Source organism: Ostrea edulis, chromosome 3 (assembly GCF_947568905.1).
Source record: "Ostrea edulis chromosome 3, xbOstEdul1.1, whole genome shotgun sequence".
In the NCBI taxonomy this organism is placed as follows: domain Eukaryota; kingdom Metazoa; phylum Mollusca; class Bivalvia; order Ostreida; family Ostreidae; genus Ostrea; species Ostrea edulis.
In genome coordinates, this window is record NC_079166.1 from 8083783 (window position 1) to 8106173 (window position 22391).

General features: G+C 36.3%; 2 protein-coding genes across 4 annotated transcripts in view; one reads left to right on the forward strand and one right to left on the reverse strand.

Moving 5' to 3' along the window:
* Window positions 1-18487, reverse strand: part of LOC125674845 (calcyphosin-2-like) — a 30792-nt gene extending 12305 nt beyond the window's left edge. The window contains exons 1-9 of one of the 3 annotated variants that reach the window (XM_048912157.2): window positions 18383-18487; window positions 8056-8193; window positions 6345-6400; window positions 5968-6078; window positions 4410-4476; window positions 4108-4203; window positions 3367-3498; window positions 1813-1992; window positions 1411-1478 (exon numbers count right to left, since the gene is read on the reverse strand). In XM_048912157.2, coding sequence (XP_048768114.2) covers window positions 1411-1478; window positions 1813-1992; window positions 3367-3498; window positions 4108-4203; window positions 4410-4476; window positions 5968-6078; window positions 6345-6400; window positions 8056-8187 — 842 coding nt within the window. In that variant the 5' untranslated portion in view covers window positions 8188-8193; window positions 18383-18487. Of the gene's footprint in view, window positions 1-1410; window positions 1479-1812; window positions 1993-3366; window positions 3499-4107; window positions 4204-4409; window positions 4477-5967; window positions 6079-6344; window positions 6401-8055; window positions 8194-9745; window positions 9979-11184; window positions 11498-18382 lie in introns of those variants that run through there. The other 2 variants (XM_048912153.2, XM_056159872.1) reach the window with 2 other exon arrangements.
* On the forward strand, window positions 12338-21133 carry LOC125674846 (kelch-like ECH-associated protein 1B). Its single transcript, XM_048912158.2, has 3 exons — window positions 12338-12546; window positions 13556-13789; window positions 18369-21133. The coding sequence occupies exons 1-3, from the start codon at window positions 12532-12534 to the stop codon at window positions 19404-19406; spliced, it is 1287 nt and encodes a 428-aa protein (XP_048768115.2). The 5' UTR covers window positions 12338-12531; the 3' UTR covers window positions 19407-21133.
* Window positions 21134-22391: the final 1258 nt, after the last annotated feature.

The following is a 22391-nucleotide window of genomic DNA, read 5'->3' on the forward strand; positions in this document are numbered from 1 at the left end:
CATCCTTGCTCATCATTACCATGCTATTAGTTTGTCTACTTAATACCCAGAGACAGAGAAGAAGATTTTCAAAGAATTTCTACATTTTCACTATATGACCAATAGAGCCCCACCCTAACACAAGAACCCCTGCCCCAGGGGCCATGAATTTAAACAATTTTGGTAGAGGGCTCAACGCTCATTATAATTATGCCCACAGTTTGGCTTCTTGATGTCCAGGAGTAAAGAAGAAGATTTTTTAACATTACACTCATTTTGATGGTTTTTGCCCCACCCATCAGGCCCCAGGGGGGCAGAGACCACGAATTTCACAATTTTTGTTCCCCTCCACCCACAGATGCTATATGCCAAAATTGGTTGAAATTGGTTCAGGGGTTTCAGAGAAGAAGCTGAAAATGTTCAAATGTTAACGCACAACGCACGACGACGGACAAAAACAGATAGCAATAGGTCACCTGAATGAATTCAGGTGACCTAATAACTTATAACAGCCCTGAAAAGGTCCAGATACCAACAATAACTTATAACAGCCCTGAAAAGGTCCAGATACCAACAATAACTTATAACAGCCCTGAAAAGGTCCAGATACCAACAATAACTTGAAGGATATGATGAAAAAACACCATGAAATATAAAAAAAAATATGCAATCATATTTACAATTTATATGAATGTGCAGAAAAATGAAAACTGTCTGAACACAATGCCCTTGTTGTGGATTCTTTCTGAACCTTGATCTCTGAGCATACAACTGCAAGTCCCACAATGTGGACTCTACTTTGGCTTCATTTGAGGATACATGCTGACAAATTAGTGATATATCCTCTCTGGGACAAATAACACTAAATGAATCTTAGATGAATTACAGAAGTTTCCATCTTGTGTGGTACAGATATTACTAAGATAACTCTATTCTCATGAAACATAGATTTTTTTTTGCAGAACCTCTAATTTTATTAAACGTTATACATGATAGAAATATATCTTTGTAGAAATTTTATTCACTGGATAAAATGAAAATCTAGTAAACTGTTTGATATTGTAAAAGTTTATATTTTCTATAAATAATCTATATTAAAAAATATTCTCAAGGGCAATAACTCATGTGGCGGCATTTTCTCTACTGTATATCTATTATGCAATGATTTTCCTGAAATCCACAATTAATTTATATTTCTAAAACACAAATAGTACTTTTTTTAAATTGTTAACATTAACATTTTGACATTGTAACCAGTTTTTAAAACCACATTAAGTGGAAATTAATAGTTTTTCAAGTTTGTACCCACACTAAGGTAAAGTCACAAGAGGGTAGAGTTACCTCAACATTGTCGAGACCTTAACAACTTCAATATCAAAGCACAGACATGTAAACAAACAAACAGAATATTAAGTTTCTGTGTACAGTTACCTTGAGAGCTGATCAACCATCACAGTTTCTATCAGTTTTTGTTGCTTGTTAAATTCCATTAATTCTTCCTACAAAACACCACAGTCTGATAAATGCATGAATTCTATCAAACCGGATTCAAATTTATTACAAATTAACAATTTTCAATATTTAGAAAAAAGAGAATGTATCAATAGCAATTTGTATAATTGAAATCAAATCGAATTTTATCTTTTCATTTACAATATGTACATTGACAACGAGTTTTAGCATTTGCCGTGATGTACATGTATGACATCAATATCTGAATTTTGAAACTCCCACAATTTTAATTCCAATCCATAATTCAAATTCTGTGTCATCAGATTCAACAATGCATGCAATATTTCAGGTAATACATGCAGGTTCAATGATCACTCTTACAGCATCCATGATTTTCATCATTTGTTGTGTGGAGTATGATTTTTTCTGCGTCCACCTCTTGTCCAGAATGTCTTCGGGCTCTTCATACCTCGCACTCTCTCTTTCCACTTCATCTCGAATTTCTCCGTAAGTTTTTTGCCGGGATTTCTTCACAGCTTCCATCTCTCTATGTACATCTGCCTATCAAAGAAATTTACGTCTAGCATCTACACTGTATGATAGCCAAAGCGTATTATATCTTTTAATACTTTCTATCTTTCATTAGCTGGTTCTCTATTCACTGTTTTCAACTTATTGGGCCCTTGTATATGTGGGCAAAAATAGTCTATATGTGGGTGACATAGTATATATGTGGGCAACGTAGTTTATATGTGGATTTCTGATGAAATATGTACAGTAAAACCTCAGTATCTTGAAGTTGAGAGGCTGTGAATAAACTTTGAAAAATGCAAGGATTCACATAGCGAGGGTCTATCTTAAAATTTGATAAACTTTATTATGATATTCATGATGTGTTGGTTTAAAGTTGTAACATTGCTTACCACATTTTGAGTGATTGTTTGTCATTTCATTGATACAATACTTTCAGTAATAAAATACTAAGCTTTCAAATTGTTAGCCAGATTTGAAAATGATATTTTCTATTGCAATCAATTAAAGATTTAAGCTTTACTTTCATATTTACAGTTTTCACTTTGATATGCATAGTCTGTGCATTAAGATAGATGCAGACTAGGGGATGATATGTTAATTGTTGTGGAGTTTGAGTAATACATATAAGTTTGTAACTACAGGTCTAACATACCTGCAGGCACAGACTATGCATATCAAAGTGAAAACTTCTGCGACAGGTTCACAGGAATTTTTTTCTCAAGTATGACTGCATGGATTGGTGACAGGATGTATTTTTGTCTGACAGGTCTAGATGCTAGCCTCAATAACGGGATCGTTACTATCCTATACAACTGGATACTACCCTCGGTGACAGGATGGTTTTTTGTTCTGTAGGATTGGATACTAACCTCGGTGACAGGATGGTTTTTTGTTCTGTAGGATTGTTACTAACCTCGGTGACAGGATGGTTTTTTGTTCTGTAGGACTGGATACTAACCTCGGTGACAGGATGGTTTTTTGTTCTGTAGGATTGTTACTAACCTCGGTGACAGGATGGTTTTTTGTCCTGTAGGATTAGTTACTAACCTCGGTGACAGGATGGTTTTTTGTTCTGTAGGATTGTTACTAACCTCGGTGACAGGATGGTTTTTTGTTCTGTAGGACTGTTACTAACCTCGGTGACAGGATGGTTTTTTGTCCTGTAGGATTGTTACTAACCTCGGTGACAGGATGGTTTTTTGTCCTGTAGGATTGGTTACTAACCTCGGTGACAGGATAGTTTTTTGTTCTGTAGGATTGTTACTAACCTCGGTGACAGGATGGTTTTTTGTTCTGTAGGATTGTTACTAACCTCGGTGGCAGGATAGTTTTTTGTTCTGTAGGACTGTTACTAACCTCGGTGACAGGATGGTTTTTTGTTCTGTAGGACTGGATACTAACCTCAGTGACAGGATGGTTTTTTGTCCTGTAGGACTGTTTCATGTCATCAGTATACTGCTGGTACATGTCTTTGTACCGATCGGATGGAGGTTGTAAATCTTCAGGACATGGGTCCTTGTCCCAGGCAGTAGGCTGAAAAAATATATACAATGTAACATCTCAAATTTGCAAGCTTAACTCACAGATCGATTTCAAAAGAAAAAGATTTGAATTTACACATTGTTACCATTTATAGATTTATAGTGTAACTGTACTGGCCTACAATCATTTAATTAAATACTGCTTTGTTGTAAACGTAATCCATTCTATTCATTTAGTTATTTAGGGTTTTTTTCAGTCACAAAGAGTCAAATCCACTTCATGATATTACCATGAATTAATTATATTCATGTACTCTGAGTGTAGAACTTACTGTCAAAGTACTAATGTACATGCATATAAATACACATAATAATCATATATATGTAACTTGTAGAGGAAAATTCATTGAATCAGATTAGGAAAATTATGTTCATAGCTTCTCGTTATACAAATTAACAATAACAAGTTTTTCCCAACGTAAGTCTTTTACAAAACATGGTACAAAATTAAACCCTATCTGTCTACATAAACATCATCTTCAAAAGAATCAAAAAGTGTTTATCGTCAAACAATTAATTACATGAAATGTTTATCTGATTATATATGAGTTATATTCAACAATGGACTGTCCACGAGGCATTCGTGGGACGTATACCTTACCTGTTTCTCTTTCTGTACTTTCACTTTCTGTTTGTTATCATCTGTGTATCCAAAGTAAAGGCCTGGGACGCTATCTGGTCGGACATTTTTGCTGCTCTGTGGTTGGAAAACAAAGTTCGATATCAAAAATCATAATCATAATGATAAATCAATACATGTTTCATAATATCTGTACATGTGCTAGTGCAAATTCTGGTTTGTGTAAAATATCCACAGGCTCCTAATGTAAGGGGTACCCATGACCTGTACGTGGTATTATCACTAATAATGTGGTATTAATGGAGTGAACTGTACGGATATACCTTACTGGCTGTCCTGCTGGAGGGTCTGTCCATGTTACCCCTTGCTGATGAACAAGGTGTCCCCCAACTGTAAAAACATGCTGGTATATATTATAATCATCCACATGTCAAAGACATATACCTCGTAATAATTCATCAACACCATAAAAATGACGAAATTTAAAGATAGATCTGGTAGTGATGCATCAAAAACCAAATGGTACAAGACATATATACACATATACCTGATAATGGTAGAATAAAAACTATAATATACAGAACATTAGAATCAACAAAGGTCTATCATATATAGAACATACATATCCACAAAGGTCTATCAAATATAGAACATAAATATCCACAAAGGTCTATCAAATATAGAACATAAATATCCACAAAGGTCTATCAAATATAGAACATAAATATCCACAAAGGTCTATCAAATATAGAACATAAATATCCACAAAGGTCTATCAAATATAGAATATCAAATATAGAACATAAATATCCACAAAGGTCTATCAAATATAGAACATAAATATCCACAAAGGTCTATCATATATAGAACATTAGAATCCAAGAAGGTCTATCATATATAGAATATAGAGAGGGGAGTGGGGGTGAGAGAGGAGTGGATGTGGGAGAGAGAAGCAGGAACGAGAGAGGGAAGCGGGGGTGGGAGAGGTGAGAGAGGGGAGTGGAGCGGGGGTGAGAGAGGGGAGTGGGGGTGAGAGAGGAGTGGAGGTGGGAGAGAGGAGCGGGAGTGAGAGAGGGAAGCAGGGGTAGGAGAGGGGAGCGGGGGTGAGAGCGGGGATGGGAGAGGGGAGCGGGGGTGGGAGAGGGGAGCGGGGTGAGAGAGAGGAGTGGATGTGGGAGAGAGGAGTGGGGGTGAGAGAGGAGCGGGGGTGAGAGAGGAGCGGGGGTGAGAGAGAGGACCAGGGGTGGGAGAGGGGAGCGGGGGTGAGAGAGGGGAGCGGGGGTGGGAGAAGGGAGCGGGGATGAGAAAGCGGAGCGGGGGTGGGAGAGAGGAGTGGGTGTGGGAGAGAGGAGTGGGGGTGGGAGAAAGGAGTGGGGGCGGGAGAGGGAAGAAAAAGGTAAGGAAGGGAGGAAAGAGAGAGGGAGAAAGAAAGAGAGAGAAAAATGATCCCCTTCATAAAGTTATGTCAAAGAGATAGTGGTACATTTGCACCAGAAGCAGAATATTAAAAAAAACATAATGATGCATCAAAATCCAATTTTCAAAAGTAATGTATTATACAAATTTAATAGCTATAATGTACATGGAGCAACAAGATAGATTGTCTTCAGTATGAATATATGTTGTCTAAACTTTATCAATCCAGCTTTTTGTTGAAGCATAGTGTTCAAAAATGTACATGTAACTGACCACATCCCTTATTTTCAAATCTATAAAGTTTTAACATAGTTCTAATAAATACATGTAATTAAATGAATAAATGCTTTTCAGTTGTAAAGGTTTTGATTTCCATCTGAAATTATTCGAATGACACAATACTTGGACTTTGGATACATTTTTAACAATATGTATATATGCAATGGGGTTCCTACATTATTGTACCTTATCGTGGAAATGCCAGACCGTCCTGTATCCGGATAATCCATCAATTCAATGGGTTTGGAGATAATGTGATCATCCTTCTGGAATACTCCGAGGTTTAGTGCTGGAACACTGTCAAGTAACCACAAGCTGATTTACATTGTATAGGTAGAGTGAAACCTGTCTGATCTGCACCCTGTATATGTGTATAATCCAAATTTCTGTGCAATTAAAACACAGAGATCTTAAAAATGAACTCCGGGTGCTGTAAAGTGCCTGCACATCTTGTACTCATAACATTGACTACAATAAATTTTGGTTAAACTGGTTTTACTTTTTATCTTTCATTTAAGAGATTGTAAAGATTAATGTAACATAAGAAATGAACACTTCCTCACCCCTGTGGTCTGCTAGCTGGCCTCTCCTCAGCCCTGGATGCTGGTTTTTCTTCTCCCTACAAACATCAACATATGATTATCACTTAACACATGAAAAAGTGAGGATAACGAATGGTGATCAATCTCACAAATCCAACAAAGAATACAAGATTAAGAGAAGGGCAGACACGGACCCCTGGACACACCAGAGGTGGGATCAACTGCCTAAGAAGAGTGAACATCCCCTGTTCATCAGTCACACCCACCGTGAGTCCTATATCCTGATCAGATTAACAGAGTAATCCCAAGTCAAATTCAGTGTGTAAAGAACGGCCTAACAATTGGTATGAAACAAGTCAGACAGCATTTGATCCAGTGAAACTTCAAAGCTTGTATTGGCAAATCAGATCATATCATAACAACCTAGAATTTGTGAAATGCTGACTTTGAATGACACAGTTGAGATTGTTGAAACCCCTGTAACATCAACTTATTTGTTATTAGCCTACCTTGATTTAAAAACTGATCATACACAGAGCATGCTCCAACGTATTGAATCAGTGGAGAGACATAAACACCATATGCAGGGGATAATGGATTATTGCTACACAAATATGGGAAGTTAACAATGGAGAAGCTAAAGTCATCTCGTTTGTCATAAAGTTGTGATGTTATTTTGCTGTTCAATTCCAAATATGAAACAGATATGGAAATCTCTGAGATGTCTTTTTTTTTTAGTTCATTGTGATGTATCAAATTGAATGAATGAAAATGAGAGTTGTTAATAGATAAAATATTGTCAATATATTTAAATATCAAGCTGAAGATCACATCAAGAGATTTTTTATTCTCATGTAAAAACTTTTGAATAAATTCTGGCTCATAAGTTTACAAAAACAGTTGAGCTAATAATGGAGCACAACTTGTGCCCATGGTAATTCTAACAGACTGTTTAAACCGAAGATGCAAGTACTGGTATTCATGGTATTTTAAGAATCTTGATATTTTGACCTGCAGCTTGTCAGTCCATGATGTGTTAATATTTTTCCATCACTATATTAAATTCAATACATTTGACAGACATCAGTGATCATGACACGGAAATATTTGAAATTTTTAAAGAAAAATATTCAAAACAAACAGTTCCCTTTTCTCTTACAATTGAAGTCAATAAAAAAAATATTTATATACACTATGTGAATTATGTAATCTAAGTAGACTCAATTTCATTACAATTTTTGTACATTTAGTGTCAGAACAGGACAAGAGCACTAGTCATAATCAGAAACTGTAAACCTCCAAAAAGTCCCAACAAATCTCATTAACTCAAACTGTTTGCCATATTCCATATATGTCTGCTAATGATTGGACACATCTACATCACCTGCACAATTTCATAGTGTGTACAGTCCATGATGCTGACAGAAAAGGAAATCAACAGTTAACCAAAGCTATATGTCCCTTGGCCATCCAATTTTTTTTTCCATGCTGTGTTTTACAAGTGGTACAGAACCTTTAAATTTACTTGTAAAATCAAGCCTATACTTACTACTTTATAGAGTAAAGTGGGGAAATGTTTGCTTTTCTTCATAAGATGGCTGTGTCATTTGGGTTATAACTTTGGCAAACTGTTGATATATATGATGATTTAAACTCTAAAGGTAGCACTGCTAACCATATTCAAAGATTTAAAAATGTCTGAATTAATCTCGTCAATGATGGCAATCCTTACTGTTATTGGATTTCTGATTACTGTTGGTTTCGCACTCTGTGGTCGTCCACTGCCTGGGCGGTTCCTGGCGTTACCTGGGATACCTCTCTCATGATTTCTGGGTGTTGGCGAACCATGCACCATAAAATCCATCTCAATCTAAATGAAATTCAAAACTTATCAAATTACTAAAAATATACAGTACCATATTCAATGCATATATAATTAATTTATATATATATGATCAGATCTCCCATATGGTTTGTGGTCTGATATGAATTATATTCAACAAGTTGTATGTTTTCTATATCTGAGCCTTGGCGAGGGAATAGAAGACATACAAGTTGAATATAAATGAAATCAAACCACAAATCTGAGATTCTTTTTATCACATGTTACCCCCCTTTCCTCACTGGCCTGGTCGTTCATTTACGTTAATGAATTGTTGGGAATTATGCTTCCTGACACTTTATAAACAAACTACGTAAAATTGATGTTTGTTTGTGACGTCACAATCAGCATTGGAATACAGTGTAATAATCAAAACTTATGTAATGGGTGATATCACCTAGTCTAAAGGAGTAAACATGTAATAAATGTATGGGTATTCTATATCTGATGTAAGCTGCATGAGTACCGGTCGCAATGAAGTGGATCAAAAACATGTAGTTTTTCATGTGAATGATGAAAATTAACATTTTAGCTATATCAAACTCTAATTAAATTCTAAGATTTAATGAATAGTTAAGATAAACACAAAAAGTAAACTATTTTGACCAAACCATAGATTAATTAATAACGAGTGAAACTCTCGCTCCAATGATATACACATTTCAGTCACAGGATTAATTTTGCTTTTCATCAGTTGAAATATAATGAATATTTCATATTACCCATAGTGCGCTCTGAAAAAATGTTGCCATATCACTGCGGTAAATTACTTCATAGCTAAAATAAAATCCATTGCTTGGAAAGTACGAAAGTTTTTAAGTTCCAGACTCGAACCTTCGCTAGAAAAGATGACTCCTGACAAGCTTTCCCATACCTGTATATGTTTTGTTGATAATTACTTGATTTGAAAGGGGAAAAAACATCACAGCTTATATGACATCACAATGCAGTGTTTACATTAGATGCATTACATTTTCCACATTGAATGCCTAAAGTTGTGTTGCAAGATGTTAAAGGCCTTTGCCATAAAACATATTATCATTGGTACACAGACACTCATCGTCGAAAACCCATGGTTGATTACACTTCATTCCTCTCGCCATCACCCCTGGGTCCATTCATTCCTACTATGACATTTCGGCCCCAATGTAAAATAAAGATATTTATCATTCAATCAATTCCTTTCGTTTTTAGGTATTTTGTTTTCATATCATCATCGTTTGTGTTGTAGCTGTAGAATTGGTACGATTGAAGTAAAATCTGATTAAACACACTAATTAATTGTTAAACAAAAAACATGTACGGTTTGGCACGTGTCCTTGTGTACCCACAGCTAAATATGAAAAGCTCATCATGACCAGTTTGAGAGAATTAAGTCATTTGACATCCATGTCCTTTTATTGCGGGTATATGTCGGGTGAGACTATAAGTTTCAATATTATAGAGGGCGAAGCCCTCTCACGGCCCGAAGGGTATAGGTAACACGTATATACATGTTTAAAAGGAGAATATAGGAAAATAATGAAAAATTAAACCATACCTATGGAACTTGAAAAGTTTGGTACCTAATGGCGTCGATTCGAATATTAGCGCGTGGACATGTATTCCTCCATTTTGAATCTCATCTACCCTAGTTCACGTCGTTCTGAGATGTTACATAAAATCCGTAAAAGCATGTAAATCTTATTTTCCTAATCATATATAATCACTCCACGATTAACGCCATGTTTTTTGTTGTGGTTCAAACGCTATGTTTGTAAATTTGCTAAATAACAACGCTGAATATGACGTCACAATGTACTGTTTACATCGATTGCGTTATATTTCCCGCGTTCAATATATAGGTGGATCAAATGTCCAAAATTAGGATGCTTTGATACAGCTCCGTCCGCGTGCTAACTTCAGGTTGTTTTTGTCCTGTTTTGGATATAGATACTAATGCCAAAACTTTTTTGCTTCGCCCTCAAACACGGTAACGCCGTAAAACATATTAGTATATATAAGTATGCATAGGTTCCCATTTTTCGGTGGGGGTGGCTCCCAATATCTAATACTTGGCTACTATTAAATAAATCTAAATGCTAAAATTCATGGGCCAAAATGTCATTGGGCCGGTGTCAATGAACTATGAAATTGTGTGAAAATGTATTATGCTATAATATATATAAAGCAAAAAAAAAAAAAAAAATGGGCCGAAGTGTCTCTGAAAAGAGAAATTGGGCTGAGATGTCATAAAAATTAGGGCGGAAGTGTCCTACAATTTGGGCCGAAACCTCACTGGGCCGAAGTGTCTGTCACTGGGCTGAAATGTCTGGGCTGAAGTGTCCGACATTCATATCATTATATGTAGTAAGCACAATAAGACTAGGTTGTTGCAAAATGCTGACTCAAACCGTGAGGTCTGATAATTCAAAAGTCCTAGCTAACACTGTACCCATTCATCCAGAAAATTTCTGTGATGCTATCACTGGCTATATCTATCCTAGAATTAAGTCCCTCATTAAAATCATTATCTGTATCCACGCACACAAATACGTAACTATGCTGCACTCACTCTAATAGTAGCACAGTCAACATATTAGATATATAACACAATTCCTCACAAACACTCAGTCTACACATACTGACAACAGATTTCAATCATTTACAACTTGGCCAATTTTCCATGTTTAACCACAGGCCTCTGAATTTCTATCAATAAGCCGTTATATGATTAATCAGAGTGATATATATACCCCTTCTATATATAAATACACAGGGGTATATATATCACTCTGATTAATCATATAACGGCTTATTGATAGAAATTCAGAGGCCTGTGGTTTAACATGATGTTACTAGAAAACTGCATTCTCGTCTCAAAATTCTAAAATAATGTATAGCTCGGCTAAACACACACAATACAAACTATTTGATGGAACCATAAACCACAGATTAAACGTTTTAGGTACAAAGATAAAATTATCATAAAAAACATACTTGTTCACAATATTGTTTACGATGTGCTCGGCAACTAGAAGCGGAATTTAAAAAACATTTTACTGATCCCGACACTTACAGGAGCGCTTAAAAGGAAAAAACGAAAAGGTTAAATTCCGGAAAGAAATTTTTAGACACCACTATTTTCTGTACACCTGTACGAGACAAATATATCCTTTCACGATAATCGATAGTTTCATTTCGATTAATTTTAGTCGTTGTTTTCCCCTACAACATTTTTCTAATCGTTAAACGGAATACGGGACGTTTCGCCCCTGAGGACGTTTCGTGCTGAGACGATTCGCCCCAAAAGACGATTCACTCTGAGACGTTTCGCCCTCAGACGATTCGCACTTTGATATTAAACTTACATTGGTGACTGTCTTTATTTTCTTTAATTTGTAGATTAATGTTTATAAATATCCATACTGGTTAAAAAATAAGTTAATAGTCTGTGTTATAGAAATAATCAAACATGTGGAATAATAATTATAGGGATTAACACTCTCAACAAACTAGGTAAGTGATCTAAGCGACATTAAAGACAACTACCGCGATGGCGGTCCCACTTCAAATATTAAGTTGATGCTCCAGGTGTTAATATAGATGATTTTAAAAATTGGTGTTGTGTTAGAGGAATTGCATGGTGTTCTGTTTGAAAAATATATTTCGTCGTACCAGATTAACATTTGAATTTGTTCCAAGTTGTAAATCTATTTCTCTGAGAGTGAAAAAAAGAAAAGAAACTTTGAAAGATTGCTTTTCTAAATCCTACATCCGCTACCGGATATACATGAATGATTTCGATTAAGGAGGTATGCTACACCAGAGAAATTTGATGTAGATGAAAAGTGGAGGATATGCGCAACAGTATTTTGAAGTTGAAAATTTTCAAATTTACTTTATTTTGTCAAAAAATACAGTTTTAGTAGAAGGTAATCTGAAAATTTTTTAAAACCCCTGCTGGACTCGAACCTGCGACCTACAGTTCATCAGTCGGTATTCTAACCTACTGAGCTACTCGGCTAGGTATTTGAATAGAAAAGGAAAAGTCAAATATTGCTGATATCGATTTTTTCATCCATGTTTTTAAAGGAAGTCGGCCATTATGACGATGTAGAGTACTACCTTAAGAAATAGGAAAATATGAATGTTCTGTATTCCTTAGTTTAAACAATATTTATTCGTAAATAATTCGATAATTTTAACAAACAATGTCTTATACATGTACGAAACGTCTTTCGGTGCGAAACGCCCCGTTACCGTTAAACGACTGGATTGAAAGAGCGCGGGACTCCAATTTTAAATTCTGAAAGCAAGGCAGTGTCAACGAAGTTTAAAGTCAAAATGATGAACACAGCGGTATGTTTTAAACGTGATTGTTTTTAATACTTGTCTAAGTGATAGTTGAGTGTTATTGAACCACAGGAGTCGGCAATTTTATCAATAAAGTAGAAATATATGAGAAATGGGCATAAATACTACCACGCTCGCGAAGCTCAGTCAGTCAGTGGTAGTACTACCACCAACTCTGATCTCCAAGTAGCACAGGAGCACGTCACCACTCCCAGTCAATGTATGTAGTTAATGTATATAGTGCTGACTTTAGGTAAGATTTACTTTAAATTACATCCCAGGATTCGGTGCCGTTGACCACCCTGTACTGCAAGTTGTCCTGCCAGGGAAGAACCTGGGTTGTGTGTGTCTTCCAGGGCGAAAACAAATTAAGGTGGGAGGAATGTAGGCTATACGGACCGTGGATATCGGTCAAGGTCACTCAGTGGTTAGAGCACCTGACTAGTAATGCAGGGGTCCCGGGTTTGATATCCGGTAGAGCCAAAGATTTTCTCCTAGTCCTTTCTATGTATGTTACCAAAGTTTCGTTTATAATGATTTATGGCAAAGTTTTATGTCTAGTATTTCAGATTGCATTTCTCAGCGGCATTGTTGGCCAAATGGGCGATTATGTCATATCATGTACATCATTCATAAATCTAAATTTATTTACGTTGCAACCAGAACTTCTTTTTGAAGAGGAGAAAAATATATTTCACTATTATTTACACTAAAATTTATTACGATATGTCCAATGAAGATGCTATAAATAGCACGGCTTGAATTGTGCTCTGTGTGGATTACTTTCCATTAAATAAATTTGCAACATTTGAAATGCATGCCCAGTGGCTATTTTCACTTCTGTTCAACAGTGATTCAGACAGATGACCAAGAAAAATAAAAAATATTTGCCAAGTAACATAACATTATACATGAATGCAATTCAGGTATAAAATTTAATATGTAGCAAGTATTTTTTCTTGTTGTTAATATTTATTCATTTTGACTGTAAATATGTGTTGTATGAATTAAACAGGTGATGGAGTGTTCAGTGACAGCATTGAAGGGCGGAGCACAGCTAACGGGGGCACACCCACCTCATTACAGGGCACACCCACCTCATTACGGGGCACACCCACCTCATTACGGGGACTACTGCAACAACGAAGAGTTCAGTGATGTCAGGATCACCGTGGGAGAGACAACCTATTTTGGTCATCGCATTGTGCTGGCCACTGCCAGTGAAGTCTTTCAGACCATGTTGTCATCTGTAAGTTTGTTATAGTCATTAACATCTTCAGGATCTTCATAATAGAATTTACTATGATTTAAAGTGAATCATTCCAGCATCACTAATGATTACTCAAAACAATTGACTTGCTAGATTTTGGTGACTGACATATATATATATATCAATAGTCATATGTCACTCGGATGAAATCTGAAAATCGACCTCAGCCAACACAGTGTGGGAATGTATTAGCCTCTCTGTGTGCACCTGTTATAAGTAAATAGCCTGTCTGTGTGCACCTGTTATAAGTAAATAGCCTGTCTGTGTGCACCTGTTATAAGTAAATAGCCTCTCTGTGTGCACCTGTTATAAGTAAATAGCCTGTCTGTGTGCACCTGTTATCAGTAAATAGCCTGTCTGTGTGCACCTGTTATAAGTAAATAGCCTGTCTGTGTGCACCTGTTATAAGTAAATAGCCTGTCTGTGTGCACCTGTTATAAGTAAATAGCCTCTCTGTGTGCACCTGTTATAAGTAAATAGCCTGTCTGTGTGCACCTGTTATAAGTAAATAGCCTGTCTGTGTGCAACTGTTATAAGTAAATAGCCTGTCTGTGTGCACCTGTTATAAGTAAATAGCCTGTCTGTGTGCACCTGTTATAAGTAAATAGCCTCTCTGTGTGCACCTGTTATAAGTAATTAGCCTGTCTGTGTGCACCTGTTATAAGTAAATAGCCTGTCTGTGTGCACCTGTTATAAGTAAATAATTTGGTGAGATGACTTGTGACATATTTTATCAATGTCAGACTGGTTCAGAGTAATCAGTGATTTTGGAATAATTGTGTTACTTATCTAATTGTGTTCAGACTGATTACTTAATTATGTTCAGACTGATTACTTAATTGTGTTCAGGCTGATTACTTAATTGTGTTCAGACTGATTACTTAATTATGTTCAGACTGATTACTCAATTGTGTTCAGACTGATTACTTAATTATGTTCAGACTGATTACTTAATTATGTTCAGACTGATTACTTAATTGTGTTCAGACTGATTACTTAATTATGTTCAGACTGATTACTTAATTGTGTTCAGACTGATCACTTAATTGTGTTCAGACTGATTACTTAATTGTGTTCAGACTGATTACTTAATTGTGTTCAGACTGATTACTTAATTGTGTTCAGGCTGATTACTTAATTGTGTTCAGACTGATTACTTAATTGTGTTCAGACTGATTACTTAATTGTGTTCAGACTGATTACTTGTGTTCAGACTGATTACTTAATTATGTTCAGACTGATTACTTAATTGTGTTCGGACTGATTACTTAATTGTGTTCGGACTGATTACTTAATTGTGTTCAGACTGATTACTTAATTGTGTTCAGACTGATTACTTAATTGGATTCAGACTGATTACTTAATTGTGTTCGGACTGATTACTTAATTGTGTTCGGACTGATTACTTAATTGTGTTCAGACTGATTACTTAATTGTGTTCAGACTGATTACTTAATTATGTTCAGACTGATTACTTAATTGTGTTCAGACTGATTACTTGTGTTCAGACTGATTACTTAATTGTGTTCAGACTGATTACTTAATTGTGTTCGGACTGATTACTTAATTGTGTTCAGACTGATTACTTAATTATGTTCAGACTGATTACTTAATTGTGTTCAGACTGATTACTTAATTGGATTCAGGCTGATTACTTAATTGTGTTCAGACTGATTACTTAATTGTGTTCAGACTAATTACTTAATTATGTTCGGACTGATTACTTAATTGTGTTCGGACTGATTACTTAATTGTGTTCAGACTGATTACTTAATTGTGTTCAGACTGATTACTTAATTGGATTCAGGCTGATTACTTACATTTCTGCTTTTCTGATCAAAATTTGTCCGTTGTCTGTTGTCGGCGTTGTAAACTTTTCAAATTTTTATCTTCCTCTCAAGAACCATTGGGTCAATTATAACTAAAGTTGGCCAAAAGCATCCTTGGGTGAAGTGCTTTCAAGTTTGTTCAAATGAAGGGCCATGCCCCCTTCAAAGGGGAGATAATCACAAAAATATAAAAATAGGGTGAGGTCATTTAAAAATCTTCTTCTCAAGAACCACTGGGCCAGAGGAGCTGAAATTTTCATGAAAGCTTCCTGACATAGTGCAGATTCAAGTTTGTTCAAATCATGGCCCCCAGGGGTAGGTTGAGGCCACAATAGGGGATCAAAGTTTTACATAGAAATATATGGGGGAAATCTTTAAAATCTTCTTCTCAAGAACCAATGAGTCAGAAGAGCTGAAATTTATATGAAAGCTTTCTGACAGTGCAGATTCAAGTTTGTTCAAATCATGGTCCCCGGGGGTAGATTGGGGCCACAATAGGGGATCAAAGTTTTACATAGAAATATATAGGGAAAATCTTTAAAAATCTTCTTCTCAAGAGCCGATGAGCCAGAAGAGCTGAGATTTACATGAAAGCTTTCTGACATAGTGTAGATTCAAGTTTGTTCAAATCATGACCCCTTTGAGGTTGGTTGGGGCCACAATAGGTGATCAAAGTTTTGCATGAGAATAAATATAGAGAAAATCTTTAAAAATCATCTTAAATTCTCAAGAACCAATGAGCCAGAAGAGCTGAGATAGATCTACATGAAAGTTTCTTGACATAGTGCAGATGCAAGACAGTCTTCACGAAAAACTTTGTGAAGCACAGGCCCTTCGGGCCTCCCAGTATAATAATTGTGCAAGCCCAAACAATATTTTACAGGCCCAAAATGTTTTTTTCTAATTTGACCACTTGTCATTTGCAAGGTGCTGCATGTTTATTCTATTCTATAGATACATGCACAGTTCTACTGTAGGAAAATAGAGGTCAAGATGATCATAGTTAGAGAACAACTGACATTAAAAGGATTATCTTATTTTATTTTTCAACATATTAATCTCGAAGATGACATCAGCAGCTCATGTTCTACTTTGTTTTGTATGCACCACGTACAAAACATTTTGTTTTCTCCAGAATAAAATCTTAGCCAAGGCCTACCCTCTGTCCAATGGGGCATACATTTTCGTTCTTTTCTCCTCGTATGATCTGATGGTTGTTATTGTGAAATACGTTTGGGTGGTTTTGAATTTCCCGGACGAGCCCCCTCCCTATACTTCAGAAAAGGCAGCATGGTTGAGGTAGCAGGGGACAGTTTCGCACTATAGGCCCGGTCAGCTTTTTCAAAAAATGGAATTACCCCATATTTGAAGTGATATTACATGTGTAAAAATGTATACAATAATTTTAGGATGCATGTCAAATGTAGCTGAGTGCTTAGTAAAAATGTTGATATACAACATGTAGGTGTCACCATGATTCCTACCATATAGATGGGTGCAAATACGAAACTAAGACACGTGGTCAGTTGCTGAAGAAATTCCGGTGAAAACATGCAGGGTCTAGCAAAAGGTCTGTAGCTGTGAGGGAAGGTGGATGGCCCCATATGAGAGGTAGATTTTCGAGAAGGGCAGATAGGGTTCTTGATTGTGCACAGTGTCTAAATCCCCATGTTTGGTACTGTGATGGTGGGGGGGGGGGGGGGGGGGGGGGGGGTGCGGATTAGCCCAAATGAGGGAAAATCAAAGCAAAAAAGGGGAACCTGCTCAGAGCATGTTTTGTGCACCAGCACCAGTATTTATAGATTACATGTAATTTTGGGTCATAATTTATTAACTACACTAATATGAAATACAAGTATTGACATAAAAGGGAAATATGATTTTTCATTAGTCTGTCATAATCTGACTTTGGTGTATACCCCCTATCCACATGTTTCAAAACCAAAGAAACTGTCCCCTGCCACCTGATCGTTTTTCTATGCGAAATTTGACTACTAAGTCATGACAAAGTTTGAGTCAATCTCACGCTTTATTTGTAATATATACAGAACATATAAGAAAACATTCATAGGCCCACCGGACTCCTGGGTTCAATATTTTAAGAAGCCCGATCCCGATTTTACTGGCCTCAGCCATCGGGCCACTGGTTAACGTCGAAGACTGCAAGTTTATAAAAATCATGGCCTCCAGGGGTAGGTTGGGGCCACAATACGGACTAAGGTTTTACATGCAAATATATATATATATATATGGAAAGTCTTCAGATATGGGCCAAGGTAACTCGGGTGAGCGATGTGGCCCTTGGGCCTCTTGTTCTATTATTTGGATTTGGATTTTTCCTAGTATGTTTTGTATGGAGACTTTTTCTTGCATTTTCTTTTTACTGTACATTTCACACATTCAGTAGGTTGTACAGTCATTGTAACAGAGGGGTGGGCGGACTACAATTACCATTATAATTCAATTACTAAAACATAAAGAAATGGATATATTAATTGTAAATTACCACAAGCTGAGAAATAGCATGTTTATTGCATACCATATGACTCCCAGTTACCAGTTCTAAAATTAGATAAGCCACTGTGTATTCAATCGAATCATTTGCTCGTCCTTTTCCGTAAACAGTGGTTACGGAAATAGCTGAGTAGTTACGATTGACTGTGTATTGTTACTATTTTACAAAATATTAAAGTACCGTGAAATCAGACATATTGCTGTCAATATTTTAGGTTTGGTGCTCTACCTCTGAACTTTCCTTGGAGGAAACCTGTGACTGTGAGTATGCCTTCCACGAGTTTCTCCAGTTTCTCTACACGTGGAAAGTGGAGCTGAGCGAGGAAAATGTCATCCCACTGGCGCTGCTGGCCGATAAGTATCTGGTGAAAGATCTTGCAGCCCTTTGCATTAGCTTTTTAGTGGAGGAAGTTTGCAACGAAAATGCCATCCCGTGGTTTCGATTTGCTTTGAAATACAATGTGGAAAAATTGTACAATAAATGCATTACATATGTAAGTCACAATTTTGAGCATTTCCACCAGAGTGGAAAGTTGATGGAATTGGAGGTCAGTGAGCTGAGTCTGATATTGGATTCTGGAGCAATAGTTTGTAAGTCAGAGATGGATATCATCCAAGCAATACTGAAATGGATGAAAGGTTATGATAGACCAGTGCAAGAAAATCTGCGTGATGACATTGTGAAGTTGTTTACAAGTGTCCGCGCTCCAATGCTTGCTCCAGCTGACATTGACAAGATCGAGAAAATGAAAGAGATTCAAGATTTTGTTATGCTGCTTCTTCCAAAGTTCTATATGAGCTACAAGTATCATTCATTTGGGCTCAGCTTTCCTATTTCCTCAAATGACAAAAAGTTCAAGAATTACGTGCCCAGAATTTACACAGAACGTTGTGGAACCACTTTCAACACCACAACCTTTTGGGAACATAATTTTCAAACGCCATCACACATGTCTTCAAAATATGGAGTCACACTGAAATGGAAGTACCAAAATGGAAAACCTAATGAATTGTATCTGCTGCCGTCCCCTGGGATCATGCACTGTATGGTAAATCCTTACCAACTTCGAGTGGTCCGCTTGACTAAAAGGGAGCGTAAGGGCTTTGCAGAAGTGAAAATTATAAACGATACTGTGAATCAGGTGTCAAACTTTGGACCTTGCATTAACATGGGGAGTTCGACTGGCTACGAAAATGACATCAAAACTCATGGGTTGACTGTTGCAATTCTGCCAGCTAGTTTACCTGTGTAATTTTATGGTGTGTGTAGTTCAATTGTGTTCAATTCAACTTGGATCAAATTTGGAACATCATGTGCTCAATTGGTAAAGAATATAATATATATATAGATGTGTGACTGTGTGTGTGCATAAAGTTTTGCTTCAAGAATTATCTACACTTATGTGTACGACAACAATGTAGGGGTGGGATGATACACAGACCTTGTGATACAATAATTACATATCTTGATACATAAATACAATGTGATACACATATCTTAATATAACAATTCACAATATTGTATCCGGTCACGGTACCTCAGTGGTGGAGCATTTGCTTCGCAACTGGGAGGTCACGAGTTTGAGCCCCGCTCATGCCATGGCCGCATCAAACCTAAGACGTTAACGTAAGGCTTAAAATAAAAATTGATTTGTTTGATGTACTCCGACCGACCCGTGAAATTTGTCCCGACCCAATCGTTTTTTCTACACTTCGAAATTTTAATTAATTTTTTTTTGCTTCCTGGAAAGTAGACATTCTTCGAATTAGTTTTAAAGTTGGTGTCTTTTGTGGGGGGGGGGGGGGGGGGGGGACTAGTTTTACAGAATTTTTGTTACACGTTATCAAAATGTTCTTTGGGCGTCTTTCGGTTCTACTTTCTCTTTGATAATGACCATTTGTTAATCCGGGAACTTTTCAAACACTTTTCTATATGAACGATCAAATATACCGCATCCCTGCTCCAAATTACCACATTATCTACCAACAAGATAGAGCAAGAAGCTACGAACTCCCCCATCGAGGCCTGATCGTATTTGTGTACAAAAGTTTGAAAGGCATGTTACTTAAATAAAAAATCACGTGAGATGGTGCACCAAAATTATGGCGGACCCAGAGTCTGCGTTCAAGTTGATGGTCTATATATATTTCTGAAAAAGCATGCATAAAATTTTGATATGGGATTATTTAAATGTTATGACGATTTAATAGGTGAAAGGCACTTTTACTTTGCTCTCAAACTGAGACACATGAATGGAACATGATCGTCACAAGAAATTGAACGATGCGGGAAGTCGGCATTAAAATTATATTGGGCAATGTTAAAACTGATTGTAAATTGCCGTCATCATGTAATTCACTTGGATATTCATGGATCACATTAGAGTGTTTAAGTGATTATTATTATGAATGTCAAACCACAAATAGAAGAATCAATCGGTGGTAATAAAAACTGTAGAGGTCCTAATCCGTGACGAATACAAAAACGTCCTGAGAAAATTTCAGAAGACATTGGAAGATTTACGTGTATTATATACAATGTGTACAAAATGAATGTTCTAAACTCTATTTTGTCTGGCAAGCGTTATGTGTTTAATGAAAACATCAGTAAATTTGTAAATCTGATTTTCATGACATTCAAAAAAACAAAACAAAAATACCGACCTACCTACCCGACTTGAAAAATGTGGGTCGGAGTACATGAGATCAAACAAAACAAAAATTAATGATGGCCTAAGTAGTGATTGCTCCTTCACCAAACGCTTGGCATTTAGAAGTGAGAATCGCTGGTCTTTTGGATATTACCTTAAAAAGAGAGGTCCCATGTCGCTGCAATCGTTGGCATGATAAAGAACCCTCACTGCTATGGCACAGAATACTTATCATAGGTCTAAATTTGTGGTACTTACAGCTGTTCTCAATATGAGTGAAAAAAAATTCGGCGAGACGTAAAAAAAAAAAAATAAATAAATAAATAAAATATTGTAACAAAATGAGTATTTTTGGGTGTTTTTTTTTTTTTTTTTTTTTATACAATAGATTAGCAAAATATAATAAAAAATATTGGTGTGTATTGGTATATCGCCCCACCTCTTGTACAATATACATATACATTGTATGAGATATAGATGTACTGTAATGCAAGTAACATGTGATCAAGGAAATGGTACTGTCATATATGCCTAATTTGTTATTTGTGTTTGCAATATATTAGATGTACATGATGTATATGCATGAATGTAGGTTGGGGTACTTAATGTTCGTTATACATGCAATTGGTTCTTTTTTATATGGCTGTCTTTAGACGGGACATGTGTTATGGCACTGTCCGTCCATCTGGCTGGCTGTCCGAGGTCATGTTTTCTTTCCAGCTGGATTGGTGCACCTTGACCTACTTAATGGATAAAAGTAGGGCAAACAGTTTTCTGGACTTTTTTCCAGTATGGATTCAGGTATTGCCCTGACATTCAGTCATAAGCTTCCTCTCGGGGGAATATAAGTTCAGTTTGCATTTCAGAATGACCTACTTAGGGCTAAAAGTAGGTCAAACAGTTTTCCACCTTTATTTTTATTTTGGATACAGGTATTGCCCTTGAATTTTGTCAAACCTCCCTCTCAGAGAAATACATAATTAGTTTACATTTCATCGATTGGTGCGCTGTGACCTAAATTTAAGACTATAAAAGTAGGTAAAAAGTATTTTGGACTTTGTCTCATCATGAATACAGATATCTCAGGGAAATACATATTAATCATTTCACATCTCTATTGTCAGATAGGTTGGTTCACAATGGCCTACTTTAAGGCTTTTCTACTCAGAATGTCCGATGAACATATGTTGTACCATTTGTGGTACTCTTGTCCATTTATGATACAATGTTTATAGCCTCGTGGAATATTTCTTCCTGGAATGATATAGAATTGATGATTTTTATACCTGGAATGATGTAGAATTGATGATTTTATACCTGTAATGATATAGAATTGATGATTTTTTACCTGTCTCTTCTAAAGTAGATGTGTATTTATCAGTCTAGGAAAAAAATTAGGAATAGATCATTGATCTGATTTTTTTTTTCTTTTCTTGGAGAGTTACAATTGAAATGTTTATAAGATTAGAAATAGTTTCTTGTTTTGTCTCATTTCTAGTTTTGTTGTAGTTTATATTATGGTATTATAACTTTTAATTTCTATGGCATTATAATGTTGTAAAAGGGAGGTTGTGAGATTGAGCCCTG